The sequence below is a fragment of the Dasypus novemcinctus genome, chromosome 17 (assembly GCF_030445035.2).
Source record: "Dasypus novemcinctus isolate mDasNov1 chromosome 17, mDasNov1.1.hap2, whole genome shotgun sequence".
Classification (NCBI taxonomy): domain Eukaryota; kingdom Metazoa; phylum Chordata; class Mammalia; order Cingulata; family Dasypodidae; genus Dasypus; species Dasypus novemcinctus.
This window is the reverse complement of record NC_080689.1, coordinates 66,285,185-66,299,013: the sequence shown is the minus strand read 5'-3', so window position 1 is coordinate 66,299,013 and position 13,829 is coordinate 66,285,185. Positions and strand designations below refer to the sequence as shown.

At 57.4% G+C, this 13,829-nt stretch overlaps 1 protein-coding gene and 1 long non-coding RNA gene across 3 annotated transcripts in view; one reads left to right on the top strand and one right to left on the bottom strand.

Moving 5' to 3' along the window:
- Positions 1-965: 965 nt before the first annotated feature.
- Positions 966-2,926, bottom strand: LOC111765841 (uncharacterized). The gene is made up of 2 exons (XR_002798065.2): positions 2,478-2,926; positions 966-1,506 (listed from the first exon to the last, which is right to left on the bottom strand). It is a non-coding gene; the product is annotated as an uncharacterized lncRNA (long non-coding RNA).
- A 142-nt stretch (positions 2,927-3,068) lies between these two features.
- Positions 3,069-13,829, top strand: part of RAB11FIP5 (RAB11 family interacting protein 5) — a 40,451-nt gene continuing 29,690 nt past the window's right edge. Inside the window, exon 1 of one of the 2 annotated variants that reach the window (XM_004465482.4) lies at positions 3,069-3,664. In XM_004465482.4, the coding sequence (XP_004465539.2) occupies positions 3,234-3,664 (431 nt within the window). In that variant the 5' untranslated portion in view covers positions 3,069-3,233. The remainder of the gene's footprint in view (positions 3,665-13,829) is intronic. The other variant, XM_012527888.4, reaches the window with a different exon arrangement.

Below are 13,829 nucleotides of genomic sequence, written 5' to 3'. Positions count from 1 at the left end.
ACCCCAGACCTAAAGACTGGGAAGCTCTGGGGTGGGGCCCAGTCGTCAGGGTCTTGGCTGGGTGAGGCTGCAGCAGGCTCGAGGTTGAGATCCACTGCTCAGAGGGAAGCCCGGCAGGTGGCGGCAGGAATGCAGGCGTGGAAGGTGTCTTACTCCTTGAGACTCGGAAAGTTACTTGACTACTGAGCCCCCTTTTCTTTACTAAGCCGAATTGTTCCCATTGGGGTACAATAATGCCTACCTCATGGGTTGCTGTAGGAACTAAGTGAAATCACTTGTAAAGCACCAGAACACCGCTTGGAAATGTAGGAGGTGCTAAAAGAAGGTGAATTCTCGTTTGCCCCGTCTCTAGAACTTGGCTACTCCGTGTGAGGTGAAGTAGTGGTGGTGGTGGTGGGGGGGGGGCGTTCAGTCATATTGGAGAGACAGGAGGCAGATGAAACAGAATCATTAAAGGAGAGAGACAAATGTATGTTAATTGAAGTCTGGTAATGACAGCTTCATTTGAAAAGCCCCTGGGGACTTCATTAATAAAGTGGGGTGAAAGATGGCTTCATCCTGGCTGTGTAGCCTTGGGTAAGTGCACTAACCTGGGTATACCTCAATTTCTTCATCTGTAAAATGGGTGTGACAACACTTCTCGCCTTATTGACTTTTAATGGATGTAATGCCTAAAAGACCAACAACAGCAAGTGTGTGTGGTAAGTTCTGGTATGAGCAGAGTGCTGCAAGCAGCAGTCACTCAGCTGGGTTCAAGAGCCTCTGCTTTCTTCCAGTTGGAGACCTGGGGAAAATAAACCAAGCTCTCTCTGCCTCAGTTTCCTCATAGCACTTGCCTTAATTGGTAGCAGGGGTAAATGAGATAATACATGAAGTAAATGACTTAATCCTTACTTTATAGGTCCCTGAAACTAAAACGTATATAAAACAACAACATACAGTGTAGGAAAAAGACTGGAGAGAAATACAACAAAATCCTAGTGTTTATTTCTGGATGGTGGGACTATGACATAATTATTTTCCTTTTATTTTTCTGTAGTTTCCAAATTATTTTTATAATCAGAAGAAAAAGCTGTATTTGGTGTTCAGATACCGCGGGATCAGTTATGATTGTCTCCAGTATTTTCTCATGTAATCTTCTCACAACTGTTGGAGAAAGGAATCCTTATCCCCATTTTCCAGATGAGGAAAGGAGGCCAAGAGAGGTTAGAGGGCTGGCTGGCTTAAACGTCGGGGCTCAGAGCTCCTCCGTGGCAGGGCCAAGATCCACAGGCAGATCTGGCTGTCCCCGAAGCCCGTCTGTGGGGACGCCGGGCCCCAGGGCTCCGTGCCCAGGGCTGCTCCACCTTCTCTGATGGTAGCGTTGAGGTGGGAGGCTGCAGGAACCGCGCCTGAGGTGGGCGTGCCCCTGGGGGTTTCTACAGGCATATTTCCGTGGAGGATATGAGTTAGGGGATGGGGATTTTCCTTTCACAGTGTGGGAAGTCAAGGAGTGCTCCGGAGGGTCTGCCCAAGAAGAAATAAAGGTTTCATTATAAAGGCATCCAACAGAGGAGCTAGAAATAGTAGCTTAATGGCCCAAGCCTGGCAGAGGGAGATTGATGTGAGTTAAATCATCTGTCACAGCAGGAAGGCAAGAGACAATGGCCAGACCTGATAAACCCAGACAGAGCTGTGTAAGCATTTACTGCAGAGATAGGGAATAACCACCAGGCACACTAATGCCTACAAAGGGTTATCCCTGGATGTCCGGGTGGGGTGTGTGGCAGTGTAGGGGTGTGGGGTGTGGAGATGTAGGGTGTGGGGCGTGGAGGGGTGCGCTTGCTTTTCATCACAAGCCCTTCTGCCCTATTTGATTTTTAAAGATATGAGTGACTGTTATTACATTTTATTCAAAATTATTATTTTAAGAGTACAGATTATGAAAGTTAAAAAAAAAAAGTACAGGTCTGCGGTCACCTATGGATTCAAATTCCACCTCTGCCTGCTGAGGAACCTTGGGCAAGTGTTAACCTCTCCAAACTGCAATTTTATCTTCTGGAAAATAGGAATTAAAAAAAACCCACACAACAATCTACGGGTTGCTCTGGGATAAAATGAGGTAATACATGCAAAGCACACGGTGCAGCGTCGGCCGATACTCAGCGTCTCTAATTATTAGCCGTTGTTAACATCATTAATTAAAAAACCAAGCATGCAGGAAAAGCCCCAGAGCTCGGCACGTAGTAGGCACTTAGTGAGAGGAAATAATTGTTTAACCTCCCACCAGAGCCTGTAATTTCTCTCAACCCGTGACGCAGGAGGCAGCACTTGGAATGAATTCTTAAATATTGATGTGGTTCCTTACTTATTCATCACTCCGCCCTTCGCCGCAGTGCCCGCAGAGGGCGAGCCCCTCCCCGGCTCCCGCGCTGCGGCCCCGCGCCCCACCCCGGCTCCCCTCCCGCACGCGGGGGTCGGGGGCGGCGGCCGCTCACCCGCTTCCAGGTCGCGGGCCGTCACGTGGCGGGGCGGGAATCGCTTCTGGTTTACCGCGGGCATCTTCCCGGGCAGGGGCAGGCGGGAGGGAAGAGCGCGACCGGAGACGTGGGGGTACAGCCCAGGGGCGCGCCAGGGCCCGCGTCACCCCCATGCCCGCGCCCAGGGGCCGGCAATGCCGGTGCGGGGGGCCGGAGCCGCTTTAGGGCGACGGCTTTCCGGCCCGGGGAGAGTTTGAAGGAGGAATCGGGATTGGCCGGCGGGCGCGACGCGGGCATTTCCTCCTCGGCAGGGGGCACCGCGCGCCCCCAGGGGAGCCGAGCGTCCTCCGGGAGCCCCCAGCCCAGCGCCCGCCCGGGGCGGGGCCAGCGCGGGAGGCCCGCCCCCCCTCTGCAGAGGCCGCGCGCCCCGCCGCCTCCCTTCTCGGGGCGGTCCGGGGCGGGCGGGGCTGGGCCCGGAGCGCGGAGGGCCGCGCCCCCGCAGCGCTGCCGCACCGCCGGCGCGGGGCTCGGGCCGCGGGGCGGGGCGCTGACGTCGCGGCGCGGCCGGCGGCCGGGGGGCGGGGAGGCGGGGAGGCGGCGGCCGGCTCGACCCGGCCCAGCCCGCAGCTGCGGCGGCCGGGCGTGCGGGCGGGCTGGCGGCGGCGGCGCTCCGGGCCGGCTCCTGACCGCCCTCCGCCGCGGCCGCGTTCCTCGCTTGGTCACCGGGTGTGCGCCCCGCTCGGTCGGCCTTCGCCCGCCGCCGCTTCCCACATCATGGCCCTGGTGCGGGACGCCGAGCCGGCGGCGGGGCCCACCCGCTGGCTGCCCACGCACGTCCAGGTGACGGTGCTGCGGGCCCGCGGGCTGCGGGGCAGGAGCTCGGGCGCGGGCAGCACCAGCGACGCGTACACCGTGATCCAGGTGGGCCGCGAGAAGTACAGCACGTCGGTGGTGGAGAAGACGACGGGCTGCCCCGAGTGGCGCGAGGAGTGCTCCTTCGAGCTGCCGCCGGGCGCCCTGGACGGCCTGCTGCGGGCGCAGGAGGCCGACGCGGGCTCGGCGCCCTGGGCCGCGGGCCCGAACGCCGCCTGCGAGCTGGTGCTCACCACCATGCACCGCTCGCTCATCGGCGTCGACAAGTTCCTGGGCCAAGCCACGGTGGCGCTGGACGAGGTCTTTGGTGCAGGCCGCGCCCAGCACACGCAGTGAGTGGGGGGCGCGGGGCGGGATGCGGAAACGGTTAGAGGTCTCAGCCGGCGGGCCTGGGGGTTGGTGGTGCACGACCCCGAACCTCCGCCGGGGCTCTGCGCCCCTTGCCTCGCGCTCAAGGGCGTAAACGGACAAGTTGGTTCTTCGCGTTTCCACCGAAACGCTTTGCTGGGCTTGGCCACTGGTGGACGCGTGGAGGCCCAGGGGAGGTGTGGGTGTGGGTCAGGCGGTGGGAGGAGATTGTCAAGTTTGAAAGTAGGGTTCAGGGGCTCTTAGGCTGTGGGAACTCAAAAAGGAAATTCTTGGAACCATTATCATTAGGGGCCCCGCGCCTTTCTCCCTTTCCTCGCGAGGGAGGGGACAGGCTGACGAGGGAGGGGACAGGCTGACGCCTTCTCGGCCTCTGCCTCACCCTAGGGGTGGGGAAGGCGCAGTGTTGTCCTCAGTGTTGTCCTCAAATGCGCTTTGAGCAGAGGCCATCAGCCTCTTGCTTGCTTCTTGATTCCCTCTGGAGATGCCCCCCTGGACCTGCCCCTCCAGGTCCTCCATGTGAGGACAGGGGAACAGCAAAGAAAGGAAACTCTTGAGTCAACCTTCAGGAGTCCTGCCCGACCTAGAGGCAGGGGCCTGGTTAATGCACAGCAGAATATCTCCTCCGGTCTCTTCCACCTAAAAGGCCCCCGGGGTTTTTTAATCATTTATTTTGGCAGCGTTTAACCTTTCCTGTGCTGAGATCAAGGCTGCAGACTTGGAGCCCCATTTCCTGTTTTGGGCTTGGGCGGGATCTGGCTGCCAGTGCTCGGGGCTGACAACTTGCCATGGATCCTTCAAGTGGTTCCTGGGGAGTGACAGCTTCCCCGGGGCCTTGCTTGGGCTGGGGCTGGGGACAGAGATGTTCCCCGTGGGGGCTGGGAATGGGGGAGAGGTACCGGAAGAGTTTGCAGAAGTGGGGTGGCATTTACCTGGGTAACTTGCTGGGGGAGAAGGGAGCCTGATGGAGACCACAAAGCAACCAGGATTTGGGTGGAAAAGGATCTGACCTTGAACGTTTCTCAAAATGAGGGGAGGGAGGGCTTCTTGGCAGTCTCTGTGGCCTGGGTGGGAGTGGGCCAGGGGCAGCTTCCCGGCAGGGCTGTGACCTGACTCCATCGCCCCCCTCACCTGGCCTGCCTGCTTCCTTCCCTCATGACTTGCTGTTTGGTGGCTGGCCTGGGATCATGTGGTATGGTTTGGCCCTTGTTTTGTTTTTTTCCCTCCCCTTTTCAGTCCTCTCCCTCCTTCCTGGCTCACAGAGCCCAAGGAGGGGGGGCGCTGAAAGCGCTCCCCTGGATCTCTTAACCCTTGCTTTTTCAGAAGAGGTGTCAGCCCCCCCAATTCAGTCCACCCGTTCCCCAGTCCTGGGGACAGCTGGTGCTCCTGGCTCCTTCCCCCTTCCCCAAGTCTCTAGGTCTGGGGAGAGGCTTCCCTGAGGTCAGTGGCTTTTTCAGTTCCTGCCCTTGCTTTCCTCTAGGCCTCTGGATCCTCATCTGCTGAGCTGGCATTGCCTGTAGGACCACGTGGGTCTGTTTTCAGCCAAGGACAGTCCCTCTTGGAGGATTTGAGTTGCCACCCCTTGGTCTGAGTGGGAGCCTTAATTCCTTCCTAGAAGGCCTCTTTTCCACAAGGACCTCTCAGCACCCACCTGCCTGCCTTCCCTCTGATGCAGTGGCCTGGGTTATTTATAGAGCCTGGAGAGGGTGGGGGGCCCAGCTGTGGTGGGCAGAGGGAAAGGCTGGGGAATCGGCAGCTCCTCCAGTTCACCTGGCCCTGACAGCCTGCCCACTGACCCAGCGCGAGGGCTGCTGTGCCAGCACTGCTCCCCGCCTCCCACCTCCAGCGGCCACTCCTGTGGCATTTCCTGGAGCGCCCCGGGGGCCAGGTCGGCCTGCTTTCCGGGACCTGGTGTGGGTGGCTCAGACTGTGAGTCTGCACCTTGCCTCGTGGGGGGAGGGCAAGGCACTGCCGCCAAGACCACGGCGCTGTCTCCTCTGCTCTGGTCGCCTCCGGGGTGGAAGAGGCCAGCATCCCCTGTTGCACCACCAGGAACCAACTGTGGTGGTCTCAGGGAGGCGACTGGGGACCCTGTGTCACCAGGAAAGACCCTGACTGGGGACGGGCAGCCTCACGGTTAAACAGGGAGGGGCTGTGGAGTTGCACAGAACAGATCCTGGTCCCAAACCTGTGACTCTGTCTGTGGCAAGGGAAAAACTCTTGGTGCCTCTGTTTTCTGTAGAATGGGGATAATTACACGGTGACAGAGTTGATGTGAAGGATAAAGTGGGAATGCAAGTAAAGCACCTGGGGCGGTCCCTGGACGTGGTGGTAGAGGTAGCCAGTGAGCAGCAGTCAGGGTGGAGGGATGCCTGGCAGCCTGGGAGATGCCCTGTGTATAGAGCTTAGAGCCGGGGAAGGCCCTGAGTGGGAGAGCCCCCGCAGAGGTGGGCTGGCCTTGTGCCCCTCGCGAGGCCACCCTCAGGGCGAGGCCAGGCTCGGCAGGCTGCGTCTCCGCAGCTCTCCACAGCCCGCTGCCCTCAGGGGCAGGGAGGCCTGCCTGGTGTTCTGAACCTGGATTCTGGGTTTGACTCCAGGGCTGCCACTACTAGCAGACAGGCTGCTTAACCTGTGTCCTCATTTCTAGGAAGGTCGTCATAATTACCCCAAGAGTTGTCCAGATGAAATAAGACACTGCAGAAGGCTTCGAATCGTTCCAGCACATGGCAGGCTCTCAAAACATGGGTGCTGGAGTCCCTGTCAGGGCCCTGCTGGTTGCGATGCTGGCTGCTGGGGCTCTGGATATCTCAGAAGCCCCTAAAGGGGAAGCAGATTTGGCCCAGTGGGTAGGGCGTCCGTCTACCACATGGGAGGTCCGCGGTTCAAACCCCGGGCCTCCTTGACCCGTGTGGGGCTGGCCCACGCACAGTGCTGATGCTCGCAAGGAGTGCCGTGCCATGCAGGGGTGTCCCCCGCGTAGGGGAGCCCCACGCGCAAGGAGTGCAACCTGTAAGGAGAGCCGCCCAGCGCGAAAGAAAGTGCAGCCTGCCCAGGAATGGCTCCGCACACACGGAGAGCTGACACAAGATGACGCAACAAAAAGAAACACCGATTCCTGTGCCGCTGACAACAACAGAAGCAGACAAAAGAAGAACACGCAGCGAATGGACATAGAGAATGGGGGGAAGGAGGGGAATAAAAATAAATCTTTAAAAAAAAAAAGAAGCCCCTGAAGGCCTTTTGCCAGCGGGGCACACTTCGAGGTAAGGGATTTCACTGCGTGCTTCCAGATAATTGAAGGGGAAATTCTCAAAACAGGTATTAATGGAGTAAACAAATAAATTGATAATGTCCCTCTTCCTCCCAGTAAAACCATTCATGGGTCATCACAGTTCCTATGGGTCTGAAAATCCTAAGAGATGATTCTCTCCTGATTTCCTTGCTGGTTTTTGTTGTCATTTTATTTATTTTTTTTAGGTACCATGGGCTGGGGATTGAACCTGGGACCTAGTGTATGGGAAGCTGGTGCTCAACCACTGAGCCACATTGGTTTCCCTGAGTTCATTTAATCATTTGCTTGTTTTTTGTTTTTGTTTTTTTCTGGAGGCACCGGGAACTGAACCTGGGACCTCCCATGTGGGAGGTGGGAGCTCAACAGCTTGAGCCACATCTGTTTGCCTTGCTGGTTTTGACCTCTGGCCTCCTTCCTGGTATTCTCCAGTGAGGGCTCTGTGTTTGCACCCTTGACTTCAGAGACAAGGGCAGGGGCTAGTTAGCGCCCCTTGATCCCCGTGGGGTGGGGTGGGGTGAGTGAGAAGTGTCACTTAGACCTTTCTAGCCATCTTAGTTTGCCGAAGGACTGCCGATGCAAAGTACCAGAAGTGGGTTCGCTTTTATAGAGGGGGTCTTATTTGGGGTAAAAGCTTACAGCTGTAAGGCTGTGAAACGTCCAAATGAGGGCATCAGCACAGATGCTTTCTCCGTGTCCCGCCATGTGGCTAAGCAGGATGGGTGCCGGCCTCTGCCTTCTCCAGAATCTACTGTCTCCTGGAGCTCAGCTGCGGCCGACCAGGCACAGGGCCTGTCTCTTTCCGGGCCTCCTCTCAGTCCTGGCTGCTCTGCTGTCTTCCCGGATTCAGCGGGAGCTGTCAGGCATAGGGCATGTTTCTCCAGCCGTGAGCTGCCATGTGGGCCCAGGTCTTGGGGGCTTGTGCTTCAGCCTTGGCTGCTAGCGATCCTCGAGTCCTCTCTCACGCGGTAGGGTAAGAAACGCATGCTCCCTGTTCATGTGTGTATCTCTCTCTGTGTCTCTGTTTATGTCTGGCCCAGCCAGAGGGCAGAGACTCAGCCTGAGTCACACCTCTCTGGCAGGGTCCAGGCAAGGCTCACACCCACAGCGATGGATTAGTTCAAAAACATAGCCTTCCTCTGCTTGAGATTCATAACAGAACTTCGAATTGCCACTCTGGCCTTCAGCCTGTCAACGTGGATTATGTCCCCTGGCGAATGGCCTGAGCATGTTGGGAGAGGAAGAAGCAGTAGCAGAGGTTTTTGGGTGGGGAGATAGGGACTCTGCCTGGAGGCCGTTTTGCTGGGGACCTGGTCTCCGCCCTCCAGCAATGCTCAGGGTATGTCTGGGGGAGGGCAGGGCACAATCATCCCTGACCCTGACGCTGTCAGGCCTGGAAGTATGGGGGACAGAAGCCTCGTCCTGGACGTGGAATTAATGGTTGGAGCCTGGGCCCTTGGAACGCCGGGGTTATGAGTTTGATGTGGGTTGGGACCAGTTTGTCTTTTTTTTTCATCGCCAAGAGTAAAGTTGTCCTGATCACAGTCAAGCTGTTCTGATCACAGTCGGGCGCTGACTGCCTGTCCCCACCCCATCCCCACCCTGGACGCGCTCTCAGCCCTGTCAGCCGCTGGTTTTATGGGAAGGTGACACCAGAGCCTTCAGCCACTGTCAAAGTGGCCTGAGATCTCCTTGAGGAGGGCGGGTTTTGGGCACTGGGAGACAGAGCCTGAAGGAAAATGCAGCCCGCTGGCCTTACATCTGGGGGCGTCCATCCACTCCTACCTCCAGATGTTCTGGCTTGCTGGACGGCTGAGAGCGCCACCCCACACCTTCCCTGCCCTGGCGTCCATCCCGAGGTCACCCGTCCTTGGGAAGCAGCCCAGGCCACACGGTCCCTGGCTTTGGCCCTCGCTCCAGCCCCACACCCGGCATTGCACAGGCCTGTGGAACTGCTGGGGAAGTTCTGCTCTGGCTGCCGGGGACGGGTGTGGCTCGCCCCAGAAGCCAGCGCTGGGACGCGGGAGGCTCCTTCTCCCTCAGTTATGGGGCAATTTTTATTTGGGGCTGCTCGAGCCACGTCTGTGGAGAGGGGTAGGAAGTGACTCCACCGTCAGACAGGGCGGCTCCTTGTTGGCACAGCAGCTGCTCCTTGCTCTGCTTCTGCCCCCTGCCCTCTGCTGCTGCCCCGGCCCTGAGCTCAGGGCAGGGACTGAGGAGGGTCTGTGACGCCGCCCCACCTCCGCTCTGATCTCGCCTCCCTGCAGGCTGCGGGGATAGATGAGGCGCTGTTCAGCCTCGCCTCAATCCCAGGCGACCTTGAGGGCTGTCCTCTCTCGGCTGAGGCCTGCTGTTACTGCAGCCGAGCTGCCTGCTGTTACTGCAGCTGTCCGGCCGGGGTGACGCCCTTGAATCTGCTAAAGGAGTTGTCGTGGCCAGATGTTTCCCCTGCCCTTCCCACCTTGCTCCCGGGCAGATAATCAGCACAATGACAGGCCGGCTCTCTGCTCCGTGGGAATTTGTCATTTCTTTTTTTTTTTTCTTGTGTGGGGGCCAGCTGTCTGCAGAATGAGGTAGTCATGAAAAAAGCTTTGCCCTTGCCCACGGCCAAGCAATAAAAATAAGTTCACAATGTGGGTCCTTTATGCGCCCGGCAGTCCCGTCGGGGAAGAGTCTGGCCGCTTTGGTCCTGGCTGAGCTGGCCAAGGACCCTGTAGGTTATTTCTTCCCTTAGGGCTGATGGTGGCCGGAGAGGGGAGCTGGGCAGTGGAGGGCAGCGGGGTCTCTGTGTGGGGCAGGACCCCGGCCTCTCCCCAGTCAGCAGTAAGCAGGGGTCTGGAGGTGGAGATCCAGGAGAGGCTCACCCGGCAGGGGTGGGGTGGGGGGTTGTCCCGGCCGCCGCGGCCTTCCGTTGGTCCCCATGGAGGAAGCGGGACCCTTAGTCATGTGGGAACTGAGGCCGGGGGAAGGAGACTGACAGGCAGGTGTGGCTCTGTTCTTTATGGGTGAAGAAGAGGTGGGACTTGGGGTCCTGCATCCCAAGGTTTCTGTGGAAGTGAGATGGGGCAGGAAGGCTGCCTGCGGCTATTTCTCAAGTACCTGCTGGGCAAAGGCAAGAGTGGGCCACTGGGTGGAGGAGGGATTTCAAAGGGGGGGAGATCATGGGCATCCAGCCTGCCTGCCCGGGGGGGTGTGGCTGGTCAGTGGGACAGAGGCCCACCCTGCATTGGGAGAGTGGGGTCTCACCCAGTGCTGTGGTCCGTGGCCCAGGCAGGGAGTACTGGAGATGTTCCGGGCAGGCAGAGCCCCTGGGGTGTGTGTTGGTCAGGGCAGGCCTCCTGGAGGAGGGGACAAACTCCAAAGACTGGTTGGGTTGGCTTTTGGAGGGCTGGGTGCCATCTGAGCCTTTTCTGAATCCCACACCCAGAGCACGTAACCCTGTGTCATTTATTAAGGCCTTTCTAGGTGCTGGCTGTGTGCTAAGGTCTTGAGTTACATTATGTCATGGCAACCCCTTGAGGTTTAAGTCCTGTCACTGTATTTAACAGATGAGGAAACTGAGGCACAGAGAGGTTAAGTGACAGAGTCGGAATTTGAACCCAGGCAGCCCTGCTTCAGCATCTGTGCCCTTGACCACTAAGCTATAGCTTTCCCGCTCTGTCTCCCACAGATTTAGCTCCTCCTGGGGCCAGGTGGTCAACAGCTGCCCTTCGGAAGCTTCCTCTCCTCTCCAAAGCAGACCTCAGGGGTTAGGCATGGGGCTCGGAGCCGGTCCCGCTTCTCCTGTGTGAGCCGTGGTGTATTGGGGTGAGCACGTTCGGTCAGCAGCTCGTGTCTGGTCGTGTGCGTCTCAGGGCACGGAGCGTCGCTGTCACTGGAGTGCGGCCTCCTCTCGTCCTGCCAGGGCTGAAGAGGAGCAGGGGAGTCCTGGGAAGCTCTGCCTTGGCCCCGAGCACCCCTCAGCCCTGGAGAGACTCGTTCGCCTTGAACTTGTACAGTGGAGCAGAGCTGGGGGGCGTCAGCAGATACGTGACTTCCCAACCCTTCCCGGGACATCACATGCTTGTTTTATGGTGACAGAACACTCCCAGCCGTGCAGTTCCTCCTCCTCCAGCAGGCAGCCATCTGCTGCTGATGCTTTTTTCCTTTCTTTGCTTCAGTGTCCAGTGTAAAAGCTTTACTGGGCCTGGGTCAGGGCTGTGGAAGAGGCAACAGCAAAAAATGTAGAGCCCTTTCCTTAGGAGGGTGAAAATGTGCCCGACACAGGACTTAGCGGGAAGGACAAGTCACCTACAAAGCAGCACGTGAAAGCGGGAGAGAAGGACCAGGGCAGAAGAAAGGGGAATTGTCAGGGTGGGCTTCCCGGGGAGGCAGGGCCTTGAAGGACAGGTGAGGTGTGATGGGGGTGGGGTGGGGGGTTCCAGGCAGGAAAACTGCCCCTCCTAAAGAGGAGGTGAGGGGGGGTTCGTGGCCAGGAGAGAGAGCAGAGCCAAACTTAGTTTTCTCTGTGCTTCACTCAGCACACAGCCTTTCTTTCCTTTTCATGTAAACTTTATTTTATTTTTGAGTAGTTCACCTGGCTCAAAACTCTCCAGGGTACACAGTGAAAAAGCTCCCTTGGCTGGGCTCTGAGTAACTCAGCTCCTCTCCATTTCCAGATCTGTGCAACCTTCTGGAGTTATTTAGTGCATTTACAAGCAGATACCCTGTGTATCCCACCCCCCGCCCCCAGCCCTTATTGTTTGTCCAGATACGACGTTCTCCACACAGTTCTGTACTACGACCAGCCGGCCTTTCCCACGTGGGGGGTAATTATTGTTAATCTCCACGAGATGTGGGGTCTGAACTGAGACGCTGGCAGAGGCACAGGCACCCCTGAGTTTTGTCCCCCGTGTCCCAGGCCTCCAGTTTGGGGGTGACTGTGGGGTGAGGAGCAGACTGGGGACGGGGACACGTGACTAAGTAGAGTTTCTTTCGCCCTCATTGCCCCTCGTGCTGAAGGCCCCCGGGAGACTCTGTCCCCCTCCTGCGCAGGGTCACGGCTCCCACAGGGCCGGCGACGTTCTGTGAAGGCCCTCGGTAGCCCGTAAACCCGCATCCTCACGTGCGGTTCGGCCTGCTCTTCAGAGTGCTCTCCTGGCATTACCTTATTTTGTTTTTCCCTGTGGATGGACAGAGTGACCCCCATTTTTACAGACGTGGAAACTGAGGTATCAGGAGGCAGGGTGACTTGTCTGAGGTCACACAGCCACTCAGTGGCAGCCAGACCTCTGGCATTCGAGCACAGCGCCGTCCCTGCACGTCGCCGCACATACTTCCCGTCGCTATCTGTCCGCAGGCATTTTTATAGCCTTTCCTGGCCCCGGCAGGGCGCGGCCCTGGCTGCTCCCGAGGCAAGCCCACGGTGACCGATCTTTGGAGCCTGTTGCTGTCGGAGTGGGGAGGATGAGCCCGGGGGCACGGAGGCCGACAGGGCTGGGGCCTGAGGAGAAGAGGCTTGAGCAACCAAAGAAGCAGTGCTCTGGGCGCTGAGGACTGCTGGTGCCAGGCTCCGTGCCAGCGGAGGTGATAATCCCCTCTCCGGCCTGATAAGAGGCAATATCCTGTTCTACGGTTGTGCCTGGTCTGCACTTCTGCAGATCCCAAATCAAAGGGTGGGTTAGGTGGTGGGTGCCCGGGGGCTGGCCTGAGGCCCACCCTTCCCCTTTCTCGTCGCATGTAAGGGAGGGCTGCTTGGGCGGGGGGATTTGAAGAGGTGGACACGCCAGGGAAGAAAAATGTCCAGTTGCTTCCCCAAACTCTGAATAATAAGTTCTGGCCCTTCTCCCTCCCCCTGACTGGCTTATCTTATGGGGGGTGACAATTAAGTTCCTGTGTCAGGTTGGCCAGGTGACGGTGTCCAGTTTGGTCAAGCAAGCCCTGGCCCGATTGCTCCTGCGAGGACAGTTCACAGATTTAAACCATGAGCAGGTTGTTTGCCTCGATGGCTGATTACATCCACCATCAGCAAAGAGCTTGCCTCCAGCAGTGAGATGAGCCTTACAGGAGAACTGACGGTTCAGCAGTCAGAAGCAAGAATTCCTCTCTCTACTTCGGCCAGCCAGCTTCTCCTGAGGAATCCACTGAAACCTTCATCAGAATTCCCAACTTGTGGCCTGCCTAAGGAATTTGGACTAGCCAGTCCCCACAGTCATGTGAGCCAATTCCAATTCCTATAATAAAAACTCTCATAGTATTTACACACAGACATATATACACATACAGACATGTATACATACTTATATATATATACATGTGGGTGCTGTTTTCCTGGAGAACCCTAACTAATACACAGGGTTTTACCTCTGTGCCCTTAAAATAAAAATTTTTCAACCTGTTTCTGTTATTTTACTTTTTTTTTTTAGGCACTGCTAGGGTACCTTGGTACCTTGTATATGTAGAGCAGGCACTCAACTACTGAGCTCCAGCCGCTCCCCTCAACTTATTTTTGGAACTAAAGCTGAGCCCTGACAATTCCATCTCATTTTTCCAGCAGGTGTTAGATGTTCTATATGTCAGGCACTGTCCCATTGCCCATCGCTGCTGTCCTACTTACACATTAATTTTTTTTTAACCTCCTGCTCTGGACTGTTACTGTACTTCAAAACCAGATTGCTAGCTTATTAATTTATGATGAGAAATGAAACTGCTACAGCATCCGTGGTTACTCTGGCTTGCCGGGCCGTGGGACCCACCTTGGCTGCAGGCTTGTCTCCCCTGCTCCATGCTGTGCTGTGCCGTCTCCCTGCTGCCGGTGCTCTCCCTGCAGCACCCTGCCCATTGGGTGCCACCCTTGTGTCATA